Raw genomic sequence first — 23,125 nt, 5'->3', positions numbered from 1 at the left:
GTTTAGTGATACATGTTATTTGGCAGAAACTGCTCAGTAATTCTTATGATCAAACTTTGGCATTTGTTAAGATTAGGAAACTTAATAATTACCATAATTATCAACAAATTGACTGAATTTCTTTAAACCGAAACAGTGAGATTTGATGGATTCTGTTGGACTCAAGATTCATTTTTGGAAACTTGTTTTATATAAGAAAGGTTGTGATTTGATAATTATACAATACATTTTTCAAACTTGGGATTTCAACAGTACCATGTGATCGAATGAAATCCATACTAAAGAGAAATAAATGTAAATTTAGAATAACCCATCAAAAGAGAAATATGATTTCATACTTCCATTCAAAGCTCGAACAAAGAAATTTCTGGTGTGGTAGTGAATTTCCATGACAAGTCACACAAAAGGTTGGTGCATAGGTTGATTGTAAAAACTAAGTAGAGAAACAATATAGGAGAAGGAATCTAGTTTAATTTCAAGAAAATGAAATATTTTACAAGTAAATGTAGTTGTCACATGTGATTTGAGAGCAAGAAGTACTTGGTGAGGGCCAATTCTACCATTGGCGAGTATGTCTGTCTCCATGTCAACAGACCACATTTGTCCATTTGGGAGAATATTTGGAGAATCTTTTAGCCATTCCACATCCTTCTTTGTTTGACAAGTGAAAATCGTGGACACCAATTATATTAAGCTTTTTGTCTCTGTATTTGACTCGTAATGTCTTTCCTATGGCTCTAATGTCTCCAAATCGACTCAGTAATTATCTAACATAATCAAAATCACAATATTTGAGATCTTAAAACACAATATTGCTACAAAATCACAATCTTAAGCAATAATGCAAATCTCGGAATTGCTGCAAACATCCATCAAAGACATAGGATGTGTTAAAAAAAGGAAAAAGATTTACAGATCTACTACAATGACATTCACATTATAATATCAAGACAGATGTGATAATAGCATGCACAAGCTCTTGTCTTTTTCTCATAAACAGCTCTTTACTTTTACACATACGTTCTCAAGTCTGAACCCATGTTCTTGAACATGCATGAACTCCATTCCCACATGTAGTACTCCACAACATTGATCGAGTACATATTAATAAAATACTGAATCAACACAAATTTGTACCAGTATACAGAATTGTTGTGCTCTCTGTTTTCTTTCTACACTATGTCGCAAAAGTTGTCCCTCCATTCACAGCCAAAGATTACTTGGGCGTGAAAATTTCATGTCAACATTATCCCAAAATGCGTCTGACGGTAGACATTTATTATTACATCTTTTGTTTTTGAAAGGAGCCGAGTTATTGTTGCACATATCCCATATACGCCAAACAAAAATATTGCTTTTGGTGTGAGTTATTCGACATCTCTGTGCCATACCACCAGCCATTCAATTCAAAACGAGTGCAGCCAAAAAGGAAAAAAAAAAAAATAGAGTCATCCCACTTAAAAGAATATTTCAAAGGGATATGAGGTGAGACAATTTCGTTTGGGACAGTAAGTAGCATCTCGTCGATCAAATACAAACGACAAAAAAGAGAAGTAAACACCAATCTCTCAAGTTCTTATACTTGCTTTTGAAAAATTAAAGATAAATTTGAGTTTAGATATTTAAGGGAAGTAATTATTTTTTTTTCTGGCAGTTTAATTTGTAAGGGAAAATGAATGAGAAGTTTGAAGGTATGATTAAATTTATAGTAAATTTAGCCTTAAAAACATATGAGGGATATTTATGAAATTTTGAAAAAAACTTCAATGGATCACCATACCAAAATTAATTACTCTAATGTTACCTTTATTTAATAGTCGTCCATCCATGGAGGCAAAAACTTGTGTGAGACGGTCTCACGGGTCGTATTTTGTGAGACAGATCTTTTATTTGCGTCTATGAAAAAATATTATTTTTTATGCTAGAAATATACTTTTTATTGTGAATATCGGTAGGGTTGCCCGTCTCATAGATAAAGATTCGTGAGACCGTCTCACAGGAGAATTACTCATCCATAGAAACATACGGCACAAGTCTATCAGTCAATGAAATTTGTTATCGACACACATTGCATGTATGAAAAGACATGTGTGAGACCGTCTCACAAGAGAATTACTCATCCATAGAAACATACGGCACAAGTCTATCGGTCAATGAAATTTGTTATCGACACACATTGCATGTATGAAAAGACATGATGTACTTTGAAAATAAATAAATTAGCAACGTAATTAAATTTTATTCAAAAAAATAAAGAAATCATATTTATCTAATAACATGATAAAAATTACTTTCTCATCATTTGAAAGAAGAAATGATTAAGTTACTTAATTATAAATTATTATCTCCAATTACATTGATAATTTGTGAAATTATTGGGTTTTTTCCGTCAAATTATATCCGGAAAATGGAGCTACTTTCTCCCAAAATGAATTTATTCGATTTCTAAATATTTTCCTAATTAATTATGGTACATTTGGAGTGTGAATAAGAGAATTCATGACAATAATAGGGGAAAATAAGAATTCATGGTACTATGAGGGGGGAAGTAAGAATTTACGATAGTACAAGGGAACGAATGAGAATCCATGATAATTTAAGGGGCTAAATTGTTAATAATCTGAAGGAAGAGAATGCTGACTTGGCAACACATCGGGGAATCTTATACTTGATGTGGTGCGGGACCCAACTCACAATTTTTACACACAAAATTTCCTTAAAAAATCGGGGATTTTAGGGTTAGGGCTAAATTGATTCTCTGCCAAAAAAAAATTCCCCCTGGTTCATCCTCTAATTATACTTATCAAATGCTTCTCGATTTATGTATAAAATTCTCGTTTTAATTCTTCGTGCTTGTATTCCCTAGCTGTTTCCTCCTCTGGTGTTCTTAGATTTTATCGTTCTTGATTTCGTTTTTAGACCTATTTCCGTACAGTCGGGGCTTTGTCGATTAAAAACAAAAAATGTGGTGCTTTACATCATATTGTGCTTCTGAAGGTGAAATTCGTTATTGTCGTTAAATTTGAGGGATTTGGCTTAACGGTGCTCTTGGAATTTGCAATCAATTGTTGAAGTTATTCGCTGTTGAAATTCCGATGCTGTTTTTTGGGGAAATTTTAGAAGTAATTAGGAGTTAATGTATCCTATTAACATGGATTTTGCGCCTGAAAGTGGAATGGTGTTGATACCCACGCGTTTCGTGTGGCGTTATGGTGGGAGAATTGTGTGTATCAGCGGCTCGTTTACTGGGTGAGATTTTTTTAGCGTTTAAAATTTTTGAATGCTTGTTATTTAATTTGTTTCTCATCATTTGTGATGTTCTGCGCTAATCTATTTCTGTAATCTATGGTAATTTTTGCAAAAGGTGGACACAATGGCCTATGACTCCGGTCGAGGGTTGCCCAACCGTGTTTCAGACAGTTTGTAGCTTACCGCCCGGTTTTCACCAGGTTGGTGCTGTACTTCGGGCTGTGCCAATTTACACGATCGCACGTGAAATTTTTTTTCAGTGGGTAAACCAAGAAAAGATGTGTACTTCTTTGAAGAATTTATATTTACCTAGTCGTTGCATTGAAATTGCGATTGCACGTATTGCTTTTTAATTAATTGCAATTTTCCATGGATTTCATATTTGTTTGTTTGCTTGTGCATTTTAAATTATATACTGTTGCTTATTTCCAGTACAAATTCGTGGTTGATGGGGAATGGAGACATGATGAGCAACGGCCTTATGTCAGTAGTAACATTGGAACCGTGAATACAGTCCTCTTAGCTAGGGAATCTGATTACCTTCCTGCAATTCTAAGCCCGCAAATACCTCCCTCTGGTCCCAGTTCCAGTATGGATGTAGATAATGAGACCTTTCAGCGTGTGGTATGCAGTTGCTGCTGACATCTTTCCTTTCGTTCATGCTTGTTTCCAGATACTATTTTTTGCAGCTATAGGTTTGTAATATTGTTTGGATATCTTGGACCAAGTAATTTATTCATACCCATTTTCATTTGATAAAGAGCATATCTTCCTGATTTTTCTATTGTTCTTACCTTTTTCAGTTTTACATGTCGGGTGAGCATGGAAATTTTTTGAGAATGATGGTTTCTTTATTAGTTTCCATTTTTCAAACTGGGATATATTTTGATCATTCATTACTGCAGATTTTACCAGATGGTTTTGGTGAACAAATAATGTTTGAACACTTCCTATTTTGAATGTTACAGTGTGGCATCTTAGTGAAATCAGCCACACCCATCTCCAACAATATAGCATACTAAGCATAGCATCTAAGTAAAACCAGGACACCTACCCCTCCTCCAAATATGTAGCACAGTTTGCATGGTATTGGTGGCTCATGATCAATTCATACTGAAAGTTACAGAGTGCCCCATCATAATAAATGTCTATCAACAGGTTCGACTGTCAGATGGTACTTCACCTGAGCCCTTTCCAAGCATATCAGATGCAGATTTGGAGATTTCTCGGCATCGTATAGCTGTGTTCATGTCGACACACCTGGCTTATGAGTTACTTCCTGAATCTGGAAAGGTCATGATGACCCCACCGTTCTCTCTCCTAATGCTATTATTTTACATTTATTTCTTTTTCATTAAATTTTTATATTGATTTGTTTTACACGCTTGCAGGTTATTGCATTGGATGTTGAACTGCCTGTAAAGCAAGCATTTCATATTCTGCACGAGCAGGTATTTTTTACAATAATAATTGCTACGAAGTTGTTAGGATTTGTGTTTTACCTGCAAAATAATTTGGTCACCACTTCTAGCATCATCAGCTTTTTTGCCATCATTTTTTTAAGAACACGAGACAGCGTAATGTTGTAAGTAGATGAAATGAGGATATCTGCTTGTAATATGTTCAAGTTCCTTAAGTATTCAACTTGAAATATGAGTTGTGACAAAGAATGGGGGCTGTTTGTGTTTTCTTATCAAGGTCTGCTAAAATAAGTAGCTCCACATATGCATTTCTTTATGCTTATAGAATCAAGAGTACTTCATTTAATCTTCCCATACAGTATTAGTATTTTGTTATTTATTACGCTTTTTATGTTACTTTCATTTTGATGCAAACACAACTCTTTTGAACAACCAATATCTTTCCAGGGAATCTCCATGGCGCCCTTATGGGACTTCTCAAAAGGCAAATTTGTTGGAGTCCTCAGTGCGTTGGATTTTATTCTCATTATGAGAGAGGTGTAAGCCTCGTCTTCAGTCAGTTTTTATAAGGAATATAAATTATTATTACTCACTTCTGTATCCTCTTACCATTCCTGAATTTACTCCCTAACCCAGTCCTTTTGCTTTTCAGTTGAGGTGAACTTATTTCTTGCATAAATCTTTTCTTAATTTGCATTTAAAAAGGTTAGATGTTAATATGTTCCATTGAAATCCATTTTTGGACCTCTTAAAGATGCAGTTGTGCTACCCTTGTCTTGTTTTCTAAGTTGCTTGAAGCATAAAGAGGCTCATTTTCAATTGGCTTTATCAAATTTCTTTATTGGTAGGCTCACTTGAATAATATTTGCTGGTTATGTGCTCCAAACCTTTACATTTGCTGCTTTGATGTGTTCGATGTGGTTGGCAGCTTGGCAACCACGGTTCCAACCTGACTGAGGAAGAGCTTGAGACACACACTATTTCTGCTTGGAAAGATGCGAAGTCATATCTGAATGGCCAACTTAATGGGCAAGGGAGTGCAGTTTCAAGACGACTTATACAAGTAAGTCTGGATATCTATGTTGTATATGGATTTTGTGGATTTTATTATACCTACGATAAAGAATAAATAGAAATGCTACTTTTGCCATTTTCATCCCTGTGGTAGTTAATCTGATCATTCTTAAAAGCATGTCCAGGCGTGCTTGTGGTCGTTCTGATATTGCCATGATTATCTGATCATGTAAATCATTGAACCAGCATCGGCATTTTATTCATTTGTTACATACTTTAGCCTGTAATTAGCATGTAGCCCATTCTTCTATGCTAATTTAATTAATGAGAGTTTTCAGGCTGGACCAGATGACAGTTTGAAGGAAATTGCCTTGAAGATTTTGCAAAATGGTGTTGCCACAATTCCCATTATTCATTCTCCTTCGGAGAATGCATCACACCCACATCTTTTACATCTTGCTTCTCTTTCTGGAATACTAAAATGTGAGGATATAGAATCATGCCTTTGTACTTTCGTGTATATATGAATATTACTGTTCAGGAAATGATAGAATTCCTGTCAATACTAACATGGGGTGTTTTACAGGTATTTGTCGATTTTTTAAACATTCCCCTGGTTCATTGCCAGTTCTCCAAATGCCAATCTGTGCCATCCCTGTGGGCACCTGGGTTCCCAAGATTGGAGAGCCACATGGCCGGCCATTGGCTATCTTGAGACCAAGTGCTTCACTTAGTGCGGCACTGAATTTATTAATTCAAGGTAGCTATCTGACATTTTTCTGAAAAATTTCATGTTCTTATCACATACGAAATTAGTTTATACAATATTTCTTTATCGCGCTTATTGCTTTAAATCTAAAGAATAATTTATAATAAAATTTACGTTTTACTAGCATGTGCCTCTTCTGATTATAAGTAGTGTCCTTTAACCTTTGTGTTCAACAGTATGATAAATTTCTAGCCATGTACAATATGTTCCTTCACAACCTTAGTGGGAAAATTTTCAATATTTTCTTGTGGCAGAACACTTAGCCTTGAAAATTAAGTCGAATTTTATGAGGTTTTATAACAGCGAGCATTCAACTTTGAATGCTCCAAACTGGTGTTCTAGAAGATTCATTTAATCTATAACTCTAAACTAAACATGATATCCCTTGGCTATAGATGATTTAGTCACCGAATTCGTGGGTTCTCCATAAAGCTTTTGCTGAGAAAAATTATAACTTCTTTAGGGTGTATGTATGTGATTTTGTGAAGTACGGAGAATGACAAAAAGTATCCCTTGTGATCTATTATTATGTGATATACTAGTGGAAGATTCCAGTTATATATCTCTGACTCCACCGGTTCACCCTGTCCCTGTCTTGCGCAGCCCAAGTTAGTTCGATACCAATTGTGGATGATAGTGACTCGTTATTGGATGTATATTCTAGAAGGTTAGTAATGCAAAACTGTTATCCGTGCTTATTTTATTTTTTAAAACATTAATGAATTGTCTATCTATTTGTATCTCGTTTTCCTCCAGTGATATAACTACCTTGGCGAAGGACAAAATTTACACGCATATTAATCTTGAAGAAACAACTATTCATCAGGTGAGCACATCTATTACGTAGGCGCCTTTCTGCTTTTGCCATGTTAGAAGCCTTATATTCAACTATATATGGGATTTGAATTAGATCTTCATTGAAAAAAGCTACCTGGCAACAGAATTTAAATTTTTTGCCGTGGTAGGGTGATTATCAACACTTACATTAAATTAATTGCGACAAATAACATTAAATTAATTGCACTGAGAGGATTTAGAAAAAAAATTAATTACACTAAGAGGATTCAAAAATAATAATGCACTGAGTAGTTTTTTACCTTTGTTGAACTTCTTATCTCAAGTACATGCATACTGTTGCAAGCGGCCACATATTCCCTTTTTAATATGATGCTAGATTTGCTCCTCGATGCACTGCATAAAAAATGCTTGTTCGCAGATAATGCCGAAGACATGAAGCCAGATCTCCAAACTTTTGTTTCACTTGAATTGTCTTTTAGATCTGGATAGTGTTGAATGAGTTTTTTTAGTTAGAAATTCCACGTATAAAGCTTATCACTGCCCTATATTTTAGTAGCATAATTCAGGTGATCTTTGGTATTATGATCACCTTCCGGTTCTCGAATTTCAGGCATTGCAGTACAGAGACGATCCCTTTTCGACGTATGGGTACACCAACCAAAGGTGTCACATGTGTTTGCGGTCTGATCCTCTCCATAAGGTGATGGAGAGATTATCGGTGCCAGGTTGCTTGTCGTCTCTTGCTAAATATTTTCATGGAGCATTCCTTTATTTTATTATGCATTTATAGATTACCCTAAGCACTTAGCTTCTTGTTTTACTGTTAATTCTTCATGTTCAGGCGTTAGACGTCTTGTTATTGTGGAAGCTGGAAGTAAGCGTGTGGAAGGTATCATTTCCCTTGGTGATATTTTTCGGTTTCTTGTGGGTGGTGGTTAAACAAAGTCAGCAACAATAATTTCATTGATGGCATTGTTCGTATATATACAATTGGATGCCTCGTCTTTCATCGCCTGGTTTTAAGTTAAATCAGCTGGAAAAACGAGTAATGTCATTCGAAATTGGGGTTTTCTCGATATGAGTGGTCTGCTTTACATTATCATCAGCAGCACAGAATTTAGTGAGAAAGAAAAAAAAAATAAGGAAAAAAGAGGGATGATTGAATTATTGGAATCTTTCTTTAATGTTTTATTTCTGGTATTATCATTGCTTTGGTTCTACAATGTTCATGTAGTGATTGATACTTTCTAGGTAACTTGGTTGACATGTAAAAGTGCAGTTGTGGAAGTGCCAACCTCAATTATAACCTTTATTTACTTGATGTTGATATAAATGCACTTTGCCTAGTCATGGTACGAGTCGAGTAAAGGTCGACACCCTCTTATCTGAACAATTTCAAAGCAACTAGTGAGATCTCGATCAGCGATACCATCAAGCCAAAACTCATATGTTTTCACATCTCTAAATTTAACTACTCGAAACTTACGATAAAAGTTACAGTGATAAATTACTTGCTTCAAAATTAAAGGAAAATCAACATAAGGAAGACCAACTTAATTATTTATAAAGATTCAAGAATTAACAGAAGCCCAATTTCACTAATGAAACTACGCAGGTATTAGTGCCATCATTTGGTTCTTGATGATACCCAAGCACCACTGTCTTTCAGTATAAATAGTAAGGTTTTTGCGAACTGCGGGATGTAAGCACGTGATAACAGAATCTAGTATCTGTGCAATTTTCTGATGGAGGGATGCGCCGTTCTGTGCAATTCCGCAGTTATACGTCGAAGGTCAGCATTTTATTGACAACGGTAAACGGCTCTCACAGAAATAGAATGAAATAAAATAAATAAATAGGATACTTTCTGGGGTGGGGATATGCATGGATTCTTCCAACAGTTCACCTAAATCATAAGCAAAGCTGCTACACATTTTGTGATTAGTTCTGAAGGAATTTGAGCCTGGATGATCAATGATGGATGCATTAGCCAACTCAGAATTAGGTAGTATGAAAAACCTGGATAAAAATTTCAAAGGATCCTGAAAAAAAGAGATAAAATGATTTTTTAAGATGTAAGATCCAACCACTGGCGTACAGTCTACAGAGGTCATCTGGTGGGATGTGGTTGGTTGTTATTATTTATTATTATTATTATGAAACAAAGAAAGAACCCATTGGGCCAGAGCCATATTCCTATGGAATTTTAAATCAGTGGCTTATGGGCTGGACTGGGCTGCGTTTAAGGCAAGTCTGGTCACTAATTAATTGCTAAATCTTTCAAAACTCATCTATACAGGTTCAAATACTTTTTAAGAGTAGCTCAAACATGAGATATTTTAAGATTTTAGAGTAAATATATTGAATTAAAATATAATAATACAGCATTTTGTGGAGTGATTGAACTGAAAAATATTTTTTAAAAAAAGAAGAAGATGAAAATGATATATTTTTGTTTGTCATATGTGAGAATGAAATATTTTGGGATAATAATAAAAAATATCGCATTATAATTTAATTATATGAGATGTGTCAATATTTGAATAAATATATTTTTTAAGAAAAAATTAAGTTAAAAAATAAATTTGTATGTTTTTTAGTAGTTGTAGCTCAATCGTAAACCAAAAATATATATATAGTCAGTGTTACTGTGTTAGTACTGTTTTTGAATGTTTCGGACAATATTATAAGAAAATATATTTTGGAATATATTCTAAGAAAATATTTTTTGGGATATTGTTTTTGACTATTTATTAAATGAGGTATTAGTTTAGTGCTATAAACAACATAGCAAAAAAAAATTGTTGAGTCGGTGATACCACTTTAAATACTTATATTTAGGTTATTAACTATATATTTGATATGTGCAATATAACTAGAATTAAATATTTGTGTGAAAACAACCACAAAAATTTAAACAAAGGTTGGGAAAATTGAAAATTTTCATCTAGTATGTTTCTTATTTTACAGTTTTGGTCTTCTTTGTAAATTGTCAAATGCGGATCTTTGTCATATATCTTTCAATTGTTGACAATTTTAATGGTTTTTATCAAAAACATTGATGTGATATTGCACATGTGAACGTCACATTGACACCACGTCAACATCACTTCTACTAAGATTGAACTTTGACAGCAGAGAACACCGAACGTCTTGCAAATTTCAAAACATGTAAAAAGAAGACAAAATTTCAGAAAATGACATGATCAAATAACGCGGGATGTGTGTTCATTTATATATGTTTTGGAATAATGAAAATCTTTTGGAAAACTCAAACATGCACAAGGCATTGCCTTAAATTTTAATAAATTTAAGAAGCATAATATTAAATGCGTTTACAAAACGTCTGCCCAGACCACACCAGCACGAGTGAAAAGTCAAAGCAGCACCGACGAGATAAACTGGACGGCTGGACCCATCGTGCTTTTAATTTGGAAGAAAATAAAAAACCAGAGTAGAATTTAATTAGTCATTATTCTTTGTATGTTCAAGGAGAAAAAGCTTTTAGGTTTCGTATTTGGATGTGACGATAGATTTCAAATATGTTCAAATATATTTTTCAAATCAGCGATATCATAAACTTCAAATTCATCTATTTCATGTTTATATAGTATTTATTTTAATTAGCGGTGTATTTCAAAATTAACTTAATAATGGTGTCATTGGAAATCTATTGTATTTTATATAATTAATGTGTAAATAAGTAGTACATGGATTCAAGATTTGATTGTTTACGATAAATATTAGAATTGAAATACATGGATTTGAAATCGTTACATGTTAACCTTAATTATTTAGTGCATGAATCACTTTTGTTTAATTATTTGAACCAAACGTGTTGTAACAAGAACAATATGATTAATTATGCTACCCATAATTATTATACGAGTTTTATGAAGACGATGACAATATGATTATGAGATTAAGCATTTATTTTGTACTAATATAGAGCAAACTTCATATCAATCAGGTCTATTTGAATCATAAATTTGGATTTGATAAAATATTTAAATGAATTATTTGAATACCTCAAAAAATAACTAGTTGAAATTTAAAATTCATTAATTGTTTGAATTCACCCTCAAGTTTATCATAATGTAAACTTCTAGAGCTTATAAGTAATTTTTTATTAGTTTAATACATAATGGTTTTTAAATGACAAGCCAAAGTTTATGGAGACCTACTCTAAACGAATTTACCTCACTTTTTCCAATTATAGCTCTTTTTTAGGTCGTTTTTTCTACTACGCCGACTCTCAACTAGAACATAAATATTAAATTATAACTCAAGAAATATATCATTCCAAAAAACTTGCATATTAGTTAACGTAACTTTCTAAAAATCAATAATTATTATTTTAGTGTAATAATGTAGAACATAATACTAGAAGTTTTTTAAGAATATATTGAAATATGAGCTATGTCAAGTTCAATTATGATTTTGTCCCTTTTTTGTTGTAGTGATAAATAGTGTACTATAAGAATAGTTTTGTATAAATAAAAAAAAAAGAAAGAAAGAAAAATGTATAAGAAGTAATAAACAAAGAGTGGGTCTCATGTGAGACCGTCTCACGGATCAAAATCTGTGAGACGGGTCAACCCTATTCATATTCACAAAAAAAGTAATACTCTTAGCATAAAAAGTAATACTTTTTCATGAGTGACCCAAATAAGAGATCCGTCTCACAGATACGACCCGTGAGACCGTCTCACACAAGTTTTTGCCATAAACAAAATCTGAAGTATTAAAAGACTACCAAATAAATATTTCAAAATGATAAAGAAGTCACCTTATAACTTAAACATGTCTATGTGGTGTAATAACAATATATCGTTTGTTGATGTGATTCAAGTGAATTGTGTGAGTAGATTCGGGGTAATTCACTGGATCTGATAAGAGTTTGTTTAGAAAAAATGAGCAAGAAGATATGTCATATGGTGAATGTATATTTTTGTGATATAGCCCCAACCGTAACCTAAAACAAAGAAATAAACTAGTGAATGGACGTCGGAGAGGTGTCCGACATCGTCACTCCAAATAAGGATGGCAATAGGACGGAGCAGGTTTGCCATCCCCGTTCCCGAATTCCATCCTCACCCACATATCAATCCTGATCCCCGCTTTTTCGGGTTCGAGGAATCTCTAAACCCGAAACTTCGGAGATCAACTTCTTATCACTGCCCTCATCTCCATTTCAAAAATATTAATATGACAAGACGATGACGGATTTGGAGATTTTTCTCATATCAAAACTTATTATTATATATTATTATTAGTGATAATATTAATATTAATATTAATATTAAAATTAATATCAATAATAATAATAATATTATTATTAATATTCTAAAAAATAGTATTATTATTATATTATTGATACTAATAATATTATTATTTTATTATTGATGTTATTTTCGGGAGGGTTCGGGGATGAGGATAGTAATCATATACCCGCTTCGAACTACATCGGGGATTTTAAAAAATCCCCGAAACCAAACCCGAAAAAATCGAGGAACCCGATCCCTGTTTCGGGTTTTCTCATGGGGAAAAATGTCATCCCTAACTCCAATGCCTAAGTCAGTAGGTGAAGGATGAAGTAAAAAATGACTATGTATATGTGTGAATATACGTGAATGCCAAGAACTTAGAAGCCAAATAATCAGATCTCTCTAATGTAAAACATACCTGCTGGTTATAAGAAGAAATCACATGATTACCTTGCTTTCAATGTACACCTGCTAATTAGGGTAATGTGGCTATCTATACTCTATCTCTGATAACTTCTCGGACACGGTAAACTCGTGTGATTCTGACAGTAATGATTGTCAAGTTTATATAAGATAGCACATACTGCTGCACTCGAGTAAAATGCTATTTTCGAGATAGCCCGGGTAGAAATCATCTGGAAGTTTGTATGAAAGCCCGAACTTCTGGTAGCCTGGGGAGAAGATGTCTCGGGCATCTACCTGTCCGACTTATGAAGAATCATCCTGTAGATTGACAATGATTTGGGCTATCCATATAATATCATGGGTTATCCATGACCCGGACTCTAATAAAGTATCATTCGTCTTATTGAATTCCTATCGTGTAGTAAATTCAAATTTGTTGTCGAAATAAAAATCATAGTTGTTATTACAATACATACACACACGCATACAATGTATGTATGTTAAATTATATTAAATTAAATTAAAGCATTAATGGAGGAAAGACCCGAAGATATGCTAGCAATAATGACAAAATATACAAGGCGCCGACGCATGCATGGTTTTTGGAGAGAGAGAAGGCAATGTGCCGCTGCTCGCATTCAATGAGGAGGATGATTAAATTATGCTTCATTATTATTATTATTATTTATTGTGTTATTTTACAATTGACATATGTATTTTACTTCGATTTACCCAATAATATATATATATATATATATATATTATGAATTAATCTGTGAATCTTTTTACAAATATTAACAAGTATTATATCATAATGATAGGCAGTAAAATTTAACGTTGCGTAATTATATTACTAATATTAATAAACATAGTTTATATTATTCAGGTAAAATTATTAAGATTACTTAATCACATACATCGTAATCAAATGAAATATCATGTCTCACGTTCTAAATCATTTTTTTAAAATAATAATATATTTCCTGAAAAATAATTTTTATTATAATAAATGTTTATGTTTCATTCCAATTTTATAATTTCAAAAGCGTTTCAAAAATTCAAACGAAAGAAGAAAATATTTTAATTTAATTTAAGACTCTTGATTTATTTTTTATTTTTATTTTTGCTTCTTTATCATTTTGATCTTTTAAAATATCAAAATTCATTTTTAGTCATATGTTTCAATTTTTGGTAATTAAATTTCATTTTCATTACAATTCCTGATGTATCATCATATACGTTATATTAAAATCATGTTAGAAAAATAACTAAAATTATAAATAAAAAAATATAACATATTAATACTGAAATTTGACAACGTAAAATATTATACTCATAAAAACGCATTTTATATAAGACCATAAAAAAATCAAATTTCCCACAAATTTGTAACATGAGGAATTATCATCACATGCATATATATATATATATATATATATATATATATATATATATATATATATATATATATATATATATATATATAAGATTCGATGTAGATGAAACCATGGAATATAACCTTTTTTTATTGGGGCCACACAAGAATTTGTTGTACAATTGAATCTTCTAAATTTCGAATGGGATGTAAAAATCTTTTATTCATTTCCTCCGCCAATAAAGCAACAAGAGAGTGATACCAAAGCAAATGATTTACTTCAAAAGCATAGGATTCAGTACAGATATCAAACGCTTTATATCAAAAATTCCTTCAAAAATATTGACTTTAACTCACACAAGCAGTCATTGAATCACATTTCACGAGAAATCCATAGCCTGCGTAGGACAATCATTCGAAGCTCGCGTCTAAACATGTTCTTTCGAGATAAACTCCAACTTCTATTTCTTGTATTTGAGTAATCAAATTTAAATTTTTATTTTTTTGGAAAAAGTATTTAGAGTAGGTCTCTTGTGGGATGGTCTCACAAATATCAACATTACCGAGATTCATAATAAAAAAATAATATTTTTTCATGGATGATCCAAATAAAAGATCAGTCTCACAAAATACGACCCGTAAGACCGTCTAACACAAGTATTTGTCATGTATTTATGCAATGTAAAAGAATACTAAGTATATAATTAAGATAAAGTCCAATTGAAAAATATAGATATTATAGTTTTAATTTATTCTTGTATGTGGGTTAAAAATGATAAAAATAAATGTGGATTATAAGATATATGGGTCAAAATTACAACAGGGGAGGACGAATCGGTCTTTTCGCACCATTCAGTAAGTGACACCCATCATGCGTGAGATTACTGTTAGGTACACATATTTGGCGCGTCATAAAACTGACCAAACAAACAAAGAAAAAAGAAAAGTATTTTTTAAGAAAACGGAATTTTTTTTTAATTTTATTTAAAAAAAAAGGGGGACACACACAAAAAGTGCACAAAAATCACACACACACACACCACACACTGCAGTGTGTGAGATATATAAGAGGGAAGTGAGTGCCCAAAATATCACTTCCAAAGCCCCTTCTCTCTCTAAAACTATCGAATTCCATTCGATCAAACCGCCTCTCTCTCACACAATCACACGCACTTCTGTGTGATTTGTATCTATACACTCGTGTATATACCCAAGTTCTTGCATTATCTCAGTGAATTCCTTCCTTTCATTGTGAAATATTTGTGTTGTACTTGTGTATTTATACTTTTTTTTGTGTGTGTGTATATTTTAGAGGTAGTGTGTGTTTGCGTATGGAGAGGTACAGTGGAATCCAGGCAATGGAAGGGGTACCGGGGGAGTCGGTGGGGGAATGGGTGGCGCCGGGAGGAGAAACTGGGCTTGAAGGCGGGTTCCATTTGCATTTCATTTTAATTTCACATGAATTTGAGTTCCATTTTACTAAATGGAGCATTTTTTTTTGGTAATGTTGACGAGTTGAGGTTGATATTTTAATGCAGAACCTGTATGGCAATTGAGGCTTGGCGGTGGGCCCCTTTCGTACCCTGAGAGGCCTGATGATCCCGATTGTATTTATTACTTGAGGACTGGATTCTGTGGATACGGCAATAGGTGTCGGTTCAATCATCCCCGTGATCGTGGCGTGGTAAAATCCTCAGTTTTTTTTTTTTTTGAGCAGTAGGATTCTGTTTTGACTTTTTGATGCACTGTTTGTGTGATCATTGTGTCTAAGATTGAAATTTATTGATGTTTTGTGCCGATTTATTGATAATTTGAGTAAAAATGTTGTCTTTTCTGTGTTGCTTTGATTATAGTTGTAGTCTTGAAATAGATTGGAATGATATCTTCTTTTGGAATGAAATCATGCATTGATTTTAATGGATGGTGTCCAATGAAATATTCATGGCAATGAAGGTACACAACCGGTCTTTCTTGTTTCAGAGGTGTTTATATTGTTTTGATTTTGATGAAACAGAAGTAGATGAGATCGAGAAAAAACATTTAAATCATATTGATCACTCTATTCTGGTGCACGTTCATTGAGTAGAATAGTGGAATTTCGTATGGAATTTGTAGTAATTTTAGTAAAAGTGGAGTATTTCTTGTTTAAGTGAGGTTGTGATGATTTTGACTTATTATAAGATTCTACCGAGGAAATGAATCGATAAAATGTGTGTTTTTTTTACTAATTATAGGCAATGGGAACTACGAGGGCTGGCGGAAGTGAACATCCAGAACGCTTTGGGCAACCTGTCTGTCAGGTCTACGATTGTTTGCCTTTGGTTTTCTTCTTTGAAATCACCATGTTTATGATATGTAAACTGCTAAATAATATAGAACATACATGTAAGTGCTCTGTATTACATTTTGTACTTGATGTTTTTAATGGTTACTTGATGTTTTGGGAATTTCAGTTTCTTTTATTGTGCTGCCTAACTATAAATTTGTCTTCTTGTTGGTTCTGGAAAGGTGAGTTTCTACTGGTTGGTTGGGCATTCGTCTTTTTTTGGTTTGATGGTAATTGTGGTGTATCAAATTAGTAACCACATGGTTGTGTCCATTGTGTCATTTTTATATTTATGGATGCTGCACGTCGGCACGACATCATATTTTTTATGTTGGAAACATATCAGTTGCTTAGATCGTTATCCTGTTCCTGTCTTTTGTTGGTTGACAGTTTTCTTTATTGATCTATGGTGCTTCGTCTTCTTGCTATCTATTATCATCCTCTTGTTTCGTTTGATCCTATTTGCAAGTCCATAAGTTACTCTTGTTCTTTACTTATTTTTAATTTAAAAGTTTACTCTTTCCTGTCCTGTAAATTGATTTCGTTGTCGTAATATATGCCAGAATAAACAACAAATACCTGCTACATTTCTCTCGTATTTCATCAGTTTGTTGCCGTCATACATTTATTATGGCCTTACCATGCTGGATCAAACTAGAATCTGTCAATGAAACTTGTCGTGACTAAGGTCCATCAGCTATTATTTAGAGTTGGCCCTTATTTTTATTGATGAAAATGAGGATTTCTTGTTACTTTTTTATGGCTGCATGACCTGCCATATTCCTTTGTTATTTATTTCAGATTCGTAATGTAAAAGTTTCCATCCTAAGATTTTTCTGTTTTTGTTATTTTATTTGTAGTTGTTAAAAACAAATAAAGAAGTTGATCGCCTTCATACGAATTTTATTATAATTATTCTACTTGTACTGAAGTTTATACCAACACTATTTGCACCAAATTTGTAGTACTACATGAGGACAGGAATGTGCAAATTTGGTGCATCCTGCAAGTATCACCATCCAAGGCATGGAGTTGGTTCTTCAGGTCCAGTGACACTGAATTTTTTTGGATATCCCTTGCGACCGGTTAGGCACCTTGAAATATATTAGCTTTTGCATATTTTTGTTCTGTCTTTTATGATTTCATTTTAGATAATGTTTCACTAACTATCCAGGTGTCTCGTTGAGTTTTTGCTGCAGGGAGAAAAGGAATGTTCATATTATGTTAAAACAGGGCATTGCAAGTTTGGTGTTACCTGTAAATATCATCATCCTCAACCAGTTGGTATCCAAGTGCCAGAGCGAACTCCTGGTCCAGGAGCTTTGGCTGCTCCAGCAGCTGTGCCCACGCCTGCAGTTTATCCAACGTTGCAGCCTCCTATTCATTCTTCTCAACAATATGGGGTAATTTCAGGCAACTGGCCAGTAGCCAGGCCACCCATACTTCCTGGTTCTTATGTTCCTGGAAGTTATGGTCACGTGCTCCTTCCTCCAGGAGTTGTTCCTGTCCCTGGTTGGACACCTTACCCCGTGAGTGTAGATGAAACTTTTTGCCTCTTATTTTTTCCTTATTGAGCACATGTTTACCTATCTTCAGGACCGTTTTAAATGCTTTTATTCTATTCTAACTACGACGGTTTTAAATGCTTATGTTTCATGCTAACTAGTAGAAGTGCATTGGACAGGCGCCAATTAGCCCTGCGGGCTTCCCAAGTACCCAACCCCCTGGCAGTACAGGCACAATGTATAGGATCGCCCATTTATCTCCTCAGGCAACCTCATACACCGGACCATACCTTCCTGTTACTTCGTCTGCTGGTCCCTCAAGTAGCAGTCAAAAGGAAAATGCATTTCCAGAAAGGCCCGGTCAACCAGAATGCCAGTACTATTTGAGGACAGGGGACTGTAAATTTGGATCTACTTGTAAATATCATCACCCACCTGAGTGGAGTGCACAAAAAACAAGTTTTATGCTAAGTCCAATGGGTCTACCACTACGCCCAGTAAGCATGTAGCTCTATTTTGAATCTGTTATTGTCAATCTAATTTACCAATAATTATATATGAAGGTGTTCTTAATTTTCTATTGCATACAGCCTTAAATGGGCATCTTCTTTTTGACCTAGTACCTGCTCTAAACGAAGTATAACATGCTATGAGTGCAATTATAACATACTATAAGTGCATCCTCAGTTCTAAATTGGCAAATAATTATATATTCATCGTGATTCTTTATGCTTTTTTAGATCGAATTTTGCCTTTTCCAGCGAGAACATTAAATTCTCCTTGATTCCTTAGAACTTGACAGATCAGTACTTAAGTATCTTGATATAGAACAGAAACTTTGAGGAATGAAACATTTGTATATTTCCTTTGGTTATTATACTGGATAAAATAACAAAATTTTTGCTGCTAGTAATTTGAAGCTTGTAAGTACCTGTTAATTGTGACCTCTTCTGGCTCTGTGGAATGAATTATTGCTTGATTGAAAGTATTGGCTTACAAAACTGTAACTGTTACTTGTGGGGGAAAAAGTGGGTGTCATTGAATTACAGTGATTACAACTGTAGTGGTGAAAATATTTTTACTGCTATTAACTGTCAGCATTCAAATAATCGGGTGAGTAAAATTTGTGTGGGACAGTTTGATTGGGTGATGCATGAGTTTGTGCCAGAATTAGAAGGGTTGTATTTGTCTTCTAGATATTTTTCTATCAAACGTCAGAGATTGAGTAGGCATATTCTGATAGCTTTTCGTAGCTTGGAGTTGTGGGGTACCCCTCTGTCCATTGATTTTCTTCGACTTTGGTTACGATTTTGGACTTGTGATCCATTCTGTTGTATGGTCGTTACTGAGACTTGTACCTCACCTTCCGTATTACTCTCATCATTTTCAGGGAGCACCACCATGTCTGCATTACGCACAAAATGGAGTCTGCAAATTTGGCCCCTCGTGCAAATTCGATCACTCGATGAGAACCTTGAGTTATAGTCCATCTGCTTCCTCTCTAACTGATATGCCTGTTGCACCTTACCCTGTGGGATCAACAAGTGCAACTCTGGCTCCATCATCTTCGTCATCAGACCTGAGGCCCGAATTACTTTCTGGTTTCAGTCAAGATGCCTTCTCAGCACAGATGTCATCTATGAACAGTTCAAGTGCCTCAGTTGGTTCAATGTTCTCAAAAACCGAGCATGTTTCTCAACCAAGTGTTCGTCAATCTGGAACGAGTTCTATCTCTTCAAGTGGTAGCACAAGTCAGGGAGGTGAGATTCGCACATCAAGATAAACAGAAGGGCCGACTCATCCGATCTTCTCTGTCACAAAGCAGATGTGATTTATTGGTGCAAATCCACTTCAACATCCATCCGTGTTCATAATATGATCACCGGACTACAATTTCCGTTAGAAAATAAAGTCATCACACCCCCCAAAAGATCTTGCAAGACCATATTTATCCTTTTCACCAAGTCTTTTCAATAACAAATAAAACAAACATCCTCCTTTTAGGCATTTGTCAGCACTGCTCCATTTTTTAATCTTGTCGTGTCTGTTTATGATATCTTTTTCAGAAAGGAAAAGATACATTCCTCACCACTTCCACGTTGATTTAACCATCTTCGCTATTCTCTCGTCCGTTGATCTCTTCGTTAAAAGATCATCCCAAATTGAATGGGCATGCGTCTGTTTTGGTTCTCTTGGGTCTGGGGCTTTGCAGTGGAAGCGATGCGATTAACTTGGAGAATGACAAGGCAAATTTATAATGCCTCTTTATGTAAGATATGTAGTTATATTGTCTGAATTGCTTGAATACTTCTGACTATATATTTATGACCAATACATGAAACTGTATAGAAAATCTTGAATTTGTCAACTATTGTTCATTTACATCTTAAGTTGTCCATGGGATTATGTTACTGATACAAGTACGTATTATAATGCAATACATTGCATTAGAATACCCTTAGGAACCTTTAAGAAAGGCCTTATTCAATGTTATTTACGTAGATATAAATTTATGTTAATAGATACTATCAAATTCGACATTTCATGGTTAATATTTAATATGATGACTACAAGTTGCTCAATTTAATAAGTTAATACATTTTAAAATTTTATTATGTGCATGATATATCGATCCGGGAGACTTGTAAATGTGTTGACGATCATAGATTAATTGTACGATCTTAATTCTACAAATTAGTATAGCATATACCTAAGAAAATGTTGTTATTTAACTGGTTGCAAGGGTAGGATATGTCACATATGATAATATTATAGCACGCTTGATTGATAAAACCCTACTTCATTTTGACACAATAAAGTGATTAACAAATACAATGGTAATAACATGAGAAGATGAGAAAATTATATCAACTTCAAGAACTTATACATGTAAAATCTCGTTCACTAATTAACCCTCGATACCTTCAAATCTCAAAAGAGTGGGTAGCCCAAGTCCACAAAAGAAGGAAACATAGACGAGCAACCACTTGGCGCATCAGATTCAGTACCAGCACTTGTACTGGTTGGAATGTTCGTCATCGGAAAAACTGGATTATTTTCATAATCAATAACTGGATTATTCATGTGATCAGCTCCCATATTTGACAAAGGGTTATTTATCATGGCTGAAAGCTCACAGTTGGAACCCAACCCCTCCCATGACTGTATTTGATCACAGTCCAAGAATCCATAACCCATGTGATCATCACAGTTTGAAAAGTTTTCAGGGTTTTCAAGATTCCAGTATCCCATCGTTTCAATATCTCCAATCCTGGATTCATCAGAAAGAAGTGCATTGCTGTAGCTTTCATTACACGGGTGATTAATGTTGGACTTGCCAGATGAAAAACTCAAGTTCGGGCTGAATGTTATCTGTCCCTCGGACGAGCTGGAAGGATTCAAGTACTTGTTGGGAACAATGCAATCTAGATATCCAGAATTTGAGTCCGATGTGGAGAGGTTAAAGACAGTGCTGTATTCATCATGATCATTACGTGGTGAAGAAGATTCATGGGAATGACACGCGTCTGCTTCCGGTTGGATTGTATGATTGACCATGCTGCAGGCATCAGGCTGAGTACAGGGGGTGGAATTGTTTGCGTTGGCTTCAGATCGTCTGTTCCGGGATGATGATTGGTGAAAAATGTTTTGAAGATTATGATCAAAAGGGCTCGCATTTAGGGAGTGGAAATAATTTGTTTGATCGGAGTATATGAAATTTGTTCTTGCTTGAGTGCCTCTCATCGAAAGGGCCGCCCTATCATAAGCCAATGCCGCTTCCTGTGCAGTATCAAAGGTCCCTAACCAGTGTCTTTCCTTGGTAGTGGGGTCCCTTATCTCCGCCGCAAATCGGCCCCAGGGACGCCGCCTGACTCCAAGGTACCGCCCCGGTTCTGCAGGCTTCTTCCGGCCCCGACGCTCATTCGGCTGAGACAGCGCGGCTGTGTTGCGTTGGAGCAATGTGAAGCCCGTGTTAGTGAGAATGGGTTCAAAGAGAGGGAAGGGTATAGCTTCTGGGGAGGGTTTTGGTTGTGACATGATTGTGATTCTTGCAAGAGATGAAAATCAAACAAACTACACTGTTTTCTTTCTTCTTTGCAGAATGTTGTTCTTGGCGAGTCGAGGAGAAAAGTTGGATGAAATATGGGAAAAGTTTTCAAGTGTTTGAAAAAGGGCTGATTCTTTTAAGTTGGATTGGTGAAAGAGCGTGTGCATGGAGGGGCTTTTTAAAGGCAGTCATCAGTAGCAGTGTGTTAGAGGACACTGCAAAATGTCATTCTTTGAAATAATAATAATTTATATCTATCTCGATTTTTTTTTATTTTTCTTTATTAGTACCCCTTGCACCTCCACTAACTTTGATTTTGGTGGATGATTTATTTTATTTGAAAATATTAATAATAATTTGTTTAGAATTTTTATCAATCTTTAATTACTAATGACCTAATATAAATTGAAGTATAACTAATAAATTGCATATTAAACTCACTTATGTCGACAGAAACTTGTCATATTTTGTGAGACGGATCTCTTATTTGAGTTATTCATGAAAAACTATTATTTTTTATGCTACAAATATTACTTTTTATTGTGAATATCGGTAGGGTTGACCCGTCTCACAGATAAAGATTCGTGAGACCGTCTCACAGTAAACCTACTCGATCCTATCGTAAAACATAGTATAAACCCTCATATTAAAACCAATTCAAAATTTCACAAAAGTATATGCATAAAACATTTCTTAAAGACTATGAATACTTATTTACTATAGTATCCCTATCTCTAATCGCATTTCTTGAGAGACTCGAGCATTTGAAATCTCCCATCATGGATTGCATGCATGCACGTGTTTAATCCGGATTTAATGCAAATTTAAACAAATTAAATGTTTCAAAGATAGTGTCTTTGTTCATATTTTTCAAAGGGAGCAGTTAGGGAATTGCCATAAGATAATTTTTGAAATATTAATTAAATTAAAATTAATACAATTTAATTA

The 23,125-nt window shown here is 34.2% G+C and overlaps 3 protein-coding genes across 3 annotated transcripts; 2 read left to right on the top strand and 1 right to left on the bottom strand.

The window, feature by feature from the left end:
• The first annotated feature begins 2,702 nt into the window (after positions 1-2,702).
• On the top strand, positions 2,703-8,563 carry LOC140811693 (sucrose nonfermenting 4-like protein). Its single transcript, XM_073169745.1, has 13 exons — positions 2,703-3,249; positions 3,365-3,449; positions 3,682-3,873; positions 4,408-4,542; positions 4,641-4,700; positions 5,118-5,207; positions 5,599-5,733; positions 6,023-6,167; positions 6,271-6,444; positions 7,057-7,120; positions 7,210-7,279; positions 7,862-7,976; positions 8,093-8,563. The coding sequence occupies exons 1-13, from the start codon at positions 3,137-3,139 to the stop codon at positions 8,188-8,190; spliced, it is 1,476 nt and encodes a 491-aa protein (XP_073025846.1). The 5' UTR covers positions 2,703-3,136; the 3' UTR covers positions 8,191-8,563.
• Positions 8,564-15,383: 6,820 nt separating this feature from the next.
• On the top strand, positions 15,384-20,511 carry LOC140811714 (zinc finger CCCH domain-containing protein 32-like). Its single transcript, XM_073169770.1, has 7 exons — positions 15,384-15,723; positions 15,837-15,982; positions 16,533-16,598; positions 17,590-17,709; positions 17,824-18,153; positions 18,309-18,626; positions 19,520-20,511. The coding sequence occupies exons 1-7, from the start codon at positions 15,630-15,632 to the stop codon at positions 19,910-19,912; spliced, it is 1,467 nt and encodes a 488-aa protein (XP_073025871.1). The 5' UTR covers positions 15,384-15,629; the 3' UTR covers positions 19,913-20,511.
• Positions 20,512-21,060: 549 nt separating this feature from the next.
• Positions 21,061-22,167, bottom strand: LOC140811320 (uncharacterized). Its single transcript, XM_073169178.1, has one exon. The coding sequence runs from the start codon at positions 22,165-22,167 to the stop codon at positions 21,061-21,063; it is 1,107 nt and encodes a 368-aa protein (XP_073025279.1).
• Between the last annotated feature and the right edge of the window lie 958 nt (positions 22,168-23,125).

Source organism: Primulina eburnea, chromosome 14, assembly GCF_022965805.1.
Source record: "Primulina eburnea isolate SZY01 chromosome 14, ASM2296580v1, whole genome shotgun sequence".
Taxonomy (NCBI): domain Eukaryota; kingdom Viridiplantae; phylum Streptophyta; class Magnoliopsida; order Lamiales; family Gesneriaceae; genus Primulina; species Primulina eburnea.
This window is presented reverse-complemented; position numbering and strand designations above follow the sequence as displayed.